At 52.4% G+C, this 10,867-nt stretch overlaps 1 protein-coding gene across 2 annotated transcripts in view; it reads left to right on the top strand.

Annotated features, from left to right (window-relative positions):
- The window catches only part of SMG5 (SMG5 nonsense mediated mRNA decay factor), a 31,681-nt gene extending 21,893 nt beyond the window's left edge, over positions 1-9,788 (top strand). Inside the window, exons 13-22 of one of the 2 annotated variants that reach the window (XM_055791749.1) lie at positions 2,015-2,184; positions 2,469-2,544; positions 3,231-3,406; positions 4,444-4,602; positions 4,822-4,881; positions 5,710-5,869; positions 6,256-6,346; positions 6,992-7,066; positions 7,384-7,522; positions 7,929-9,788. In XM_055791749.1, coding sequence (XP_055647724.1) covers positions 2,015-2,184; positions 2,469-2,544; positions 3,231-3,406; positions 4,444-4,602; positions 4,822-4,881; positions 5,710-5,869; positions 6,256-6,346; positions 6,992-7,066; positions 7,384-7,522; positions 7,929-8,012 — 1,190 coding nt within the window. In that variant the 3' untranslated portion in view covers positions 8,013-9,788. Of the gene's footprint in view, positions 1-2,014; positions 2,185-2,468; positions 2,545-3,230; positions 3,407-4,443; positions 4,603-4,804; positions 4,882-5,709; positions 5,870-6,255; positions 6,347-6,991; positions 7,067-7,383; positions 7,523-7,928 lie in introns of those variants that run through there. The other variant, XM_055791750.1, reaches the window with a different exon arrangement.
- The last annotated feature ends 1,079 nt before the right edge of the window (positions 9,789-10,867 follow it).

The raw sequence follows: 10,867 nt of genomic DNA on the forward strand, positions 1-10,867 counted from the left end.
GAGCCAGCAGTTGTCTGCTGGCCAAGGGGCCAGTGGGATCTGGGAGGGCATGAGGAGGAGCGTGGCGAGCAGGTCAAGGGAGGGGATCCTCCCCCTCTGCTCTGCCCTGGGGAGGCCGCACCTGGAGCGCTGTGTCCAGTGCTGGGCTCCCCAGTTCCAGAGAGACAGGGAACCGGTGGAGAGGGGCCAGCAGAGGCTACGAAGATGATGAGGGGCTGATGCATCTCCCTGATGAGACAAGGCTGGGGAAGCTGGGGCTGTTCAGCCTGGGGAGGAGAAGGCAGAGGGGATCTTACCGATGTCTACAAATACCTTCAGGACGAGTGCCGGCAGGACGGGGCCAGGCTTTCCGTTCAGTGGTGCCCAGCGCCAGGGCAAGGGGCAACGGGCACAAACTGCCACACGGGAAGTTCCATCTGAATATGAGGAGAAATTTCTTTCCCGTGAGGGTGGCAGAGCCCTGGCACAGGCTGCCCAGAGAGGCTGCGGCGTCTCCTTCTCTGGAAACGTCCAGAATCTGCCTGGACGTGGTCCTGTGCAGCCTGCTTTAGCAGGGGGTTGGGCTCGATGATCTCCAGAGGTCCCTTCCCACCCTGACCAGTCTGGAATTCTGTGTAAGGCGTGACCCAGGTCTGTGCAAGAGGTGTTGGGGGCCTCATTCTGTGACCCGCTGAGCGCTCGGGGCTGAAGCAGGCTGCAGATGCACGGCAGGTGGAGCTGCAATGACTCTTCTTATCGTGCAACTTACACAACCGAGTAATGTTCTGGGGAAAAAAAAAAACAACAAAAAAAACCAACCAACCAGCTTGAAAGGGAGATCTGATGCACTACAGGGAGTTGTTTGTATTTCAGATACAACCACATGGGCCTGTTGGGTCTTGTTTGTCATTCCTCCTGGCTTCCCTGGAGCAAGGAAACTTTTTTTTTTTTTTTTGCATCGTGTTGCCAACTTCACTGGGCCTGCAGCACTGGCAAGGTTCAGGATTTGGAAGGGGGAGTGTTAGATCATGTTAATGTTTACTGACTCCCGGCATTGCTTCCCAGCCACGTGAAAGAGATGGGGGTAAAGGAAGAAAGAAATGATTTCTTTTTTTTTTTTTTTTTTCTGGTCTTGTTTCACATTTTTCTTTCAATGGCTTACCCAGATGTTGCAGCTCCGGGACGGTGTTTGAATGCTGCGGCCACGATACCTTTACAGATGTAACAAATGAGGGGTTGAACGAGCCGGGCTGAGCGAACTAACCCCTGTGCTTTTTAGCTTTGAGCTTTCCTTGCCTCAGCTGCGTTGTTTGAAAACTCAAGCTATTTAATGGTCTTCACACCCTATCAGGGATGGCTCTGGAATAAATTACTTCCTCCCTTTTTTTGTTTCTGGGGCTTTATTGAATGATAATTGCTGTGCTAATAGGCAGAAGCGGCGCAATTAAACCAAGGGACTGTAGCAAAATGCCTCATTGATTCCCAGCTTGCTTCCACCTTGACCTCGGGTCACTCGTGTAGCTGGTGTGCGTTTCATCAGCGGTGGCTTTGAGATCCTCGGGTCTGTAGAATGACAAGATCACGAAGCATATTCAATATTTAAAATCACCCAGGCCCTGGCTCGTAAAATAGCCTTACTGTTTTCTTTCACGTAGCCTGAAGATTGGCGCCTGCTGACCTGAAGGGTGATGGCTGGCTCTGTTCTCTGCGGTAAATGATACGGTCCTTGGGTCAGCGCGGGCTGCTTCCTCCTGCTCCGTTCCTGAGCCCCTTGGAGGCTGCTGCAGGGGTTGAGGTGCCTGTCAGACTTTCACAGGGAGATTTTAGCGGTCTTCTCCCAACGAAGAAGAAAATGCAACAGTGATACGCTCTTAGCAGCAGCGTAGGGGACAGGGAACTGGTTTTGTGAGGACGTGTGGAGGCACCGAGAAGTTCAACTCAACTCTTGCCAACCCAGCGCTGTTCTCGTACCGGTAGGGCTTGGCTTCTCAAAGGGTTTAATGCCTGCCATCCTACTTCTCCCTTCACTTTCCAGATGATGTGTCTGACTCTGAGGAAAGCATTTCAAGTAACAAATCCTGCAGGAACGAGCGATCTCTTCAGGAGAAGCTAGAAATAGTGACCAATGAAGGGCTGCTGCTCACGGTCAAGGTGTTCCTGGACTGGCTGAGGACAAACACGGACCTCATCATCATGTGTGCTCAGGTGGGAACTGTGCTTGGTGTTCAGTCCAAGGCTGCGTCTGTTCAGTCCCCCCAGGCTGGGATGCTCGGGGTTTATTGGAGCCGCTGTCCCAGTCCTGGACAGAAGGTGATGTTAAATACCCCACCCGGTGAATTAGGATAATCTGGACCCAGGAAGCGTAGTCAAGTTTACTCTTCATAAAGCATTTGGACGTCTGTGAAAGAGGCTGGAAAGCCCAGGCAGCCAGGTTCTTGCATACATCTGTCTTGATGTTTTCTGTGGCCTTTTGTGTTTTGTTCCTGCAGAGTTCTCAGAGCCTGTGGAACAGGCTGTCTGTGCTCCTGAACCTTCTGCCTTCTGCCGCAGACCTGCAGGAATCAGGTACTGGAGAAGGGAGTGACAATGTAATGGCTCGGCAAGCCTAGTCACCAGTGATTTCCATGGTGTGTGGTAGATCCTGGGGTGAGAGATTTGCCAGTAGCAGTTTGCTTGTAAGCACGATGGGAAGTGACATCGTGCATGTGTTGGTTTTTTTTGTTTAAACATCATTCCAGTTAAATACCACCCCGTAGATTTTAGTCCTATTAACGCATTATATATGGTTGACAATACACTGAAACACTCACACCTGTGTGTCTGAACTCCCTGGGTGGCCAACACCGTTGGAATTAACTGTCAAGGCCATAAGTAAAGGTGTGATTTTTGTCATGGCAGTCGTGGAAACCGGTGTTGAAGCTCCAAATGCTGACGATGCGCCCTGTACCTCAAGCCTAAAGATCCCTGTGGGTCATGAGAAGCTTGATTTAAACAGGGATGCTTCTCTGCTGGGGGAAATGGGAAAGCTGATCCGAAAAACTGTAGTTTGGAGGAACTGGTGCACCTCAGTGGGTTGGCTGGGGCAAGTACTGTGGGTGGCCTTGTTCATCCTTCAGCACAGTACACGTGTGACTTAAAACCTTTGCCCTTGATCGTGACAGACTGTGCCTTCAAGCAGTTTTCCTCTTTGTCCCCACATCAGTTGGTTCAAGCCATCGTTTATTGCTCTATTTCCCCTCCATCCTCTCCAGGGCTGGCCCTGTGTCATGAAGTCAAGGACATTCTGAGTGGTGCTGAGCTCCCAGACCTGAAAGCCAACTTGCTGCTCCCAGAAGACGTGGCCCTGCGAAATCTTCCCCCTTTGAAAAATGCACACAAGAGGTTTAACTTCGAGCAGGACCGGCCCATTTTCTCAGCAGTTGAGGAGGTGAGTCCGGGTAAAGCCTGAATCTTGGCACAAGCTGCATTTCCCTGCATTTCTGGAGGTGCAGCCTGGCTCAGCTGTGCAGATGAAGATCTGGTTCGTTCTCGCCAAAAAAGACCCCAAACTGATTCCAACTTGTGAATCCGAGATGGGTTCGCGGTGGTGGTGGCTGCAGTCACCTGTCTACCCAAAAATCAGTGTTCAGAAAACTGCCTCGCCTTCCCTTCCCTGTTGGAGTCATGATGAAAGGAAGCGGAGCCGCATGTTGACGGCTTTGCTGCGTGAAGTCCTCCCTGTCGGGGCAGAGGAGTTGTCTCCACCCTGCCTTGGATGAAGGGAATTTGGTTGGAGCCGCAGGATCTCTAGTAAACGTGAAAATTGGTGAAATCTCACTTTGTGGGGCACTCTGTGCCCTCGCAGAGCGCTCCTCTCTGTTCTCCCAGGCACAGAGGGCCAAGGCGAGCATTTCTGGGCAGTTCTCCTCCCTGGAGTGGGGAATACATGACCATCTTATCTTCTGCCTTGACCTGAGGGCACCGCTCTAACGCGTGATGTGGGACCCGCGTTCGGTCATCTTGAATGTCATCTCAAGTCGTGGGGGCAGCTGGAGCGAAGTGCGGTGGTCTCGCATCCCACCGGAGCTCACCTTTGGCTGCCTTTGCTCGGCAACCCGGCCAAGGCTCGTGCCTGCCCCAAAATCAGATGTAGATTGTTGGTTTATTTGATTCCTTTTCCCAGCGCTGAGGGCTTGAGGAGAGGTTTATAGTGAGGAAGGTAGGAGCCTGGTGATGTTTTCTTGAGTTGGGGAAGCCGGGACTGCAAGCACTTCTAAGCTTTCTGTCCAACTGTAGGCTTTCCTGCAGTCTGTGTCTTCAGAAGCACATTTCCATCAGAAATACTGCCTTTGGATTATTACTAATTTTTTTTTTAATAACAGTTTCTGCCTTTTCCAAATGCATGAGCTGCAGGGTTGGAGCTGGTTCAGGCTCCAAGCCCCGTGGGGAGACCTAACTGGTGATGGCCTCTCTGCTTCTTTGTAGTCTGTCGTTCGGATTTGCTGCATTCGGAGCTTTGGCCACTTCATTACCCACTTGCAAGGCAGCATCCTGCAGTTCAACTCAGAGCTTGGGATCTTCATCAGCATAGCACAGTCCGAGCAGGACAATTTGCTGCACCAGGCTCAAGCCCAGTTTCACATGGTGAGTTGGCAGAGGTGGGCTCTTTCTCCGTACTCGGCACGATTTCCTGGGCATCCCTGTTAGAGCGTGACTGTAAGCACAGATCTTGGGTGGGAGGTGAAAGTTTTGCTCCTTAAAGCCGCTCAGGCGTCCCCTTTTCCCCCTGTTTGTGGAAGCGCGTGCTGGTGTCAGCTTGCGTCTTTCCTGCTAACTGATCTGGAAGTTTGTTTTTGTAACCAGGCTGCCGAGGAAGCTCGTCGGAACAGGCTAATGAGAGATATGGCTCAGCTTCGACTGCAGGTAGGAGCTGCTGGTTCCAGCCTGAAAACTGGCAGGGTAGTGGCTGAAATGTCTGAAACTGGGAAGGGAAGGGGGGAGCCCTGCTCCCCTCCCACACAGAGGCACGAAATCTGTTCTGCAAAGAGTCGCAGAATGGAGGGGACCCACAAGGGATCATCGAGTTCAACTCCCTGCTCCTCCCAGGCCTGCCTAAACCAAACCATATGCCAAAGACCGGTGTCCAGATGCTCCTTGAACTCTGACAGCTGTGGCGCTGAGATCACTTCCCTGCGCAGCCTGTTCCAGTGGCCCACCACCCTCTCAGCGAAGAACCTTTTCCTAATGTCCGATCTGACCTTCCCCTGAGGCAGCTTCATTCCGTTCCCCCTTGTCCTGTCACTGGTCACCAGATCAGCACCTCCTTCTCCGCTGTCCCCCGTGAGGAAGTTGTAGGCAGTGATGGGGGCACCCCTGGGTGATGGGGGCACCCCTCAGCCTTGCTCTCCTCCAAGCTTGAACAGGCCAGGTGACCTCAGCCACTCCTCCTAAGTCTTGCCCTTGAGACCTTTCACCATTTGCTCACCCTCCTCTGGACACGTTCTGATACTTTGACGTCCTCCTTACACTGAAGTGCCCCGAGGCGCAGCGTGGAGCGGGACGGTCGCTTCCCCCCGACCCACTGGCTGCATCCAGCCCTCTGCTGCGTGTGCTGAGAGGTTGGAAGGGCCTGATGGAGCTTTGCAGGGCGAGCCTCACCGCGTTCAATTGTTTGTTTCAACCTAAATGTGAAGCGAGCTCTCTCCCTGTGTGTGGTTTTTTTTTTTTTTTTTTTTTTGTTTGTTTTTGCAGCTGGAGGTTTCGCAGCTAGAGGGAAGTCTGCAGCAGCCCAAAGCGCAGTCAGCCATGTCTCCTTATCTCGTCCCGGACACCCAGGCCCTCTGCCAGCACCTGGCTGTTGTCAAGCAGCTGGCCACCAGCGGGAGGTTCATCATCATCATCCCTCGCACAGGTATGAGGACTCGGTGTCACGCAGCTGAGCCTGCCTTCCCCTCATTCCCTCCCCGCTAGGAAACGAGCCCTGCGGGCAAGGGGGTGGCTCTCTCTCCCGCTGCTTTTGTCCTTTGCTTCGGCTGGAGCAGCTGAAACACCGTTTCCACGTCTCATTTTTGGAGCCTTTTTTATGTGTGGCCCATGCTCGGAATCTAACGATAGCGTGTTGAAGAACAGCTGGAAAAAGAGCTCACCCTCCGCTTCGTCTGCCTCCTGCGGCAGCCGTGCCTCGGGGACGGTTTGGTGGGAGGAGGAATTCTTGACCCATCTGGATTCGTTTGCAAAAGTATAGCTGTTAGCCAGATGGGTTTGCTCCTTTTTTTTTTTTTTTTCTTTCTCTGTTAGTGATCGATGGCTTGGACTTCCTGAAAAAAGAGAACGCAGGTGCTCGGGACAGCATCCGCTATCTGGAGGCAGAATTTAAAAAGGGAAACAGGTGAGAGGGGGAGAGCGAGATGCGGTTTGCCCTTGGGTTTGAGCTGGGTGTACTTGGGGGGTGGAAGAAGATGCCAGTGGTGGGAGCAGGCTGCGCATCCCTCGGAGCCGAGCGAGGGAGCGGGCCAAGGGAAAAGCCAGGCCTCAGGAATGCTCTTGGCGAGGGGGGAGGGGGTGAAGTAACGGATTTGGCAGCTGGTTCTCCAGATGTGCTTGTAGTTGCTGCTCGGCTTTGAAATGTTGCTGCTTCCGAGTAACAGAGGGAGTTGCATCTGTATTGGTGTAGAAAGCCGAGCAGCACCTTTTACCAATGCGCCGGGAGCGGTGGGAGCGCTCTCACTGCCCGGGTTAGCTGCAGAGGGACAAACCGTGGCGTTCCTCTGCAGACAAACTGCACCTGCACGGCCTGTGTCAGGGCTGGTGGCTTTGAAACGCTTGTGGGGCACGGAGCGGCGCTGAGTGCTGGGGGGGAGGTGACCCCAGGGATTTCCCAGGGGATTCCACGGGCAGACCTTTGGGTGCTCCTTTGCTTGCTAAAAGCCAGCGCGGCGCAAGGGTCCTGCAGCACCGGGTGGAGCTGCTGCGGAGCATTTCCAGTCTGTGTGACGGTCGCTGTCTGAGCTCGGTGACTCTCGTCTTTCCTTAGGTACATTCGGTGCCAGAAAGATGTTGGGAAGAGCTTCGAGAGGCATAAATTGAAGAGACAAGACTTAGATGCCTGGTAAGACTTTGAGCGCCTGGAGATGTCCGAGCCTTATTCCCAGCAGGCGGGTGGCTCTGGGGGGAGGTGTTAGCAGAGCAAGGTGCAGCTTGCTCCATTTGGTGCTCTGTGTGAGTGAGTAATTATCAAATTCCCTAACGAGAGCGTGAGGGCACCCATCAGTGTGTCTGGCACGGCACCCAACGCTTGGTGCTAAGAAGGGTCTCAGAAAAGCCCTCAACGGGCAGCGTGTCCTCCTGAGCGTGCACGAAAGCGTTTGCACCGACGAGGGGTCTTCCTGCTGACTTTTCCCCTCTCGCCTTGCGTCTGTCTGGCAGGAATCTCTATAAAATACTGGACAGCTGCAAACAACTGACAGTGTCCCAAGGAAGCGGGGAGGACGACACCACGGGGATGGTTACCATCATCACGGGCTTTCAGCTGGAGGACCCCAGCACGTTCTCAGCGCCCATGCAGGTCAGTCGCTCTTCGGCTGAGCCGGACCTTTCTGCTTCTTAGCAAGATTAAAATCCGATTGATTGGCAGGAAATTTTTTTCTTAAAACCCCCCCACATTTTCTGCCTTAGGTAATAAGTGTCCTGGGTTTCCCAAATTCACTTTACAAGTCGTGATTCCCGTTTCTTTGAAGGCCCCTTGTTTGCTTGTGCTTTTGCGGTGCCAAGTACCCCTGGGGGAGGTGGGAGAAGTCATTCTCGTGCCAGGGCAACTTTAGCCCAAAGACTTGGACGTTTTAGCTCTGGAAAACTCTGCCAGAGAATCTCCAAGTCGTGATGGGCAGCCTTCTCGACAGGGCAAGGGGAAAAAAAAAAACAAAACAACAAACCACCAAAACCCACTTTCTTTTGTCTCTGTTTGCTTGCAGTCTGCCATCCAGGCAGCCGCCAATGCCAGTGTAGAAATAAAAAATGTTCTGGAGTTCTACAAGCAGTGGAAAGAGATGGGCTGATGTTCAGAAAGGCATCGGGTTGGTGTACCTTTCTCTCCCCCTCTCGGAACGTGCAGCGTCTGAACGAAGGAAACAAAAATCCAGGCGACACTTAGACACGAAGAAGCAGCAGCAGCCAGCAGCAACAATAACAAAAATATCTACCCAGAAAATAATAATAATAATAATAATAATAAAAAAAAAAAAATTAAAAAAAAAAAAAAATCCCATTTGGGCACGCACACAGACAACCCTCCACCTGTATCCTGACCAGACGGCTGTACATCTCCGACGGCGCCAAGTGCTCTGAGAAGAGAGAGGCACCTCGGCACGGCCGAGGCAGAGCTCTGCCCTTCTCCCAGTCGGCAGAGGTGGGCGAGAGACGGGCAGTCCTTCATCCCCCCCCCCATTCCTCCCGAAGCTTGTTGCTTGGTCATCTCAAATGGGCAGGCGGCCTCTGGAGCAAGTGGACTGGACTGACGTGAAACCAAACCAGCGCAGCAGAAACGGAGCCCTCCTAGCTTGGGAAAGAAGATCCAAAGAGTGTTTAGCTCTTGTTTGGCAATCTGTTGACAGGAAAGCAGATTTTTTTTTTTATTATTTTTTTTTTCTTCCTTTGAATTAATTATTTTTCAAGGGTTAGGGTTTTGTTTTGTTTTTTTTTTTTTTTTCCTTTCAATCCTTAGGTTTTTTATATATAAATAATACTCAAAAAGAAAAAAAAGCGGAGTTCTTTGGGGTTCTGGATACTCTTCCAGTGTCAAGAGAGAAAAGGAAACAATTATGCTATTTAACAAGGGGGGGGAAAGCTCTTAATATAATTTTTTTTTTTCTTTGAACAAGCATATTTATTTCCTTTCCCAGTCCCCCGTGGAACGGGCTCAGTGCAAAGGGCTCTTGGCCAGTCCGACGCGCCCCAGTGGGCTCGGTGCACCCCCTTGTTCTCCTTCCAAGCTGCTTCACGAGCAACGGGAGCTTGGCCGGGCTGCTTGTGAGAGGTGACAAGGATCTGGGATCTGTTCCTCCTTCCCCAGCCCTCCCGCTTCGTCCCTTCCTGCGTTAGACCTTGGAGAACAGGGGTGGAATCCCACGGAGCTGCTGGAAGAGAGAGAAGAGCCGTGTGGGGTTGAAACAACCTCCAAAGGACCCAAATGTCTCCTCTTTTTTTTTTTTTTTTTTTTTTAAAATATATTTTTATTTTTTTGTTTCTCCCCCCCCCCCCCCCCCCCTTCTTAATCTTGCAACGAGGTGTGGAGGAGGAAGGAGGATCTCAAAGCCATTCTCTCTTCTGGCTTTTCCAACGCGCCCCTGCTGCTATGCCATGCTATAGAGAGGGTGACGGAACTTGATCGCATCCCCCCTCCTCACATCCCTCCGGGGCAGCCAGAAGGTGACTGCCGCTACCCGGGAGGACCGAGCTCACAAAACCGTTCAGCGCTTTTTGCATCCCCGCCCCCCAAAAAAAAGAAAAAAAAAAAAAAAAAAGAGAAGGGATGATGCTACCTGGACAGCTGCTGGAAAAGCTTCATTCCCCGTGTGACCTGTGAGGGACCTTTCAAACCTCGATCCCGACGGCACCCCGATCCCGACGGCACCTCCCAACCCATGGCTGCCCCCTCTGTCCCACGCTGATGTTTGGAATTGAAGCATCGGGTCGCTCCGGGACGGCAGAGCGATGGGAGATGGGCTGAACGGCCTCTTCCCAGTTCATCTGTGTCAACGGACTCCAGCTGTCTCCATCCACATGGACTAACAGCAGCTATGCAAGTAAAAAACCAAAAAACCAAAAAAAAAAAACCCCAAAAAACCAAACCCCACTGCTAGTCTTCTACATTTAAGGTGGTTTTTTTTCACATGGGCCAGCCAGAAGCTGCTACAAAAGGGTCATAAATACGGCGAGACAAGTAACGTACGATCTGTGCAGACTTCCTAGCGCGGTGCATTGTACTGGAGTGGCAGGACGTTCCTTGTTTGCAGGTAAAAACTACAAAAACCACCAAAAAAAACCCGAAGAAAAGCCCAGCACAAGTCGCGGAGGATTCATTTCTATCCCGCTTTCGGTTCCTTTGCAGCACGCAGCCTGGTAGCGCAGCGGAACGGCCGAGCTCCCAGTTCCAGCCGGAGCGGGAGGAGAGGGATAGCGGCAGCTTTTCCCGACAGCCTTTTTCCTTTTTTGCAGCTTCTCCCAAAACTTGTGGTGCTTTTCTAGGCTAAGCCAAGGGAACGACGCAAGCGGAGCAGCAGGGCAAAGACTCGGACTCGTAGCTGAGGGGGGTCTCGGAGACCTTGGGTGGGCTGCGGGGCTTGTCAGTCGCTCTTTCCTCCAGTGTTTTTAGCAGAAGCCATTTGTTTGTCGAGCTCGTTATTTTTGCTGGATGGGGTGCGAGAAGAAAACAGAAAGAAAAAAAAAAAAAAAAGAGAGAATCACCTTGTGGGACTTGGCCAGAAGGATGTGGTGAAGTGGAGAGCAGCCCCCTCCCCTTCTGCCCCTGGCTGGGGGGGTGCTGCCCGCTTACGGCGCAGCGCACCCCCTGTTTGGTGGAAGCCTGGCTCGGTGGAATGGGAGACAGCTGGTGGATTGTGCTTTTTTATTTTATTTTTTTTTTTTAATTTTTATTTTTAATTTTTATTTTCCCCCTTCTGCTGCTTAAGAAAAGCATCCCCCTCCCTCCTGCAAAGCACAGGGGAAGGGGCTGCAGCCTGCCGGAGGGCTGCCCCCCCCCCCCCCCCCCCCCCCCCACAAAGCCTGGCTGTGTTTGCGGTCCCGGGAGGCGTCGGCGTCGTTCCCTTGGTGCTTTCGGGGTGGTTAAAGGGAATCGCAGCGCTTGGCTGAAATCAAAAAAGCGAGGAGCTGGAGGAGGAATTCCTCAGCTTTG

Source organism: Falco peregrinus, chromosome 19, assembly GCF_023634155.1.
Source record: "Falco peregrinus isolate bFalPer1 chromosome 19, bFalPer1.pri, whole genome shotgun sequence".
NCBI classification, from domain to species: domain Eukaryota; kingdom Metazoa; phylum Chordata; class Aves; order Falconiformes; family Falconidae; genus Falco; species Falco peregrinus.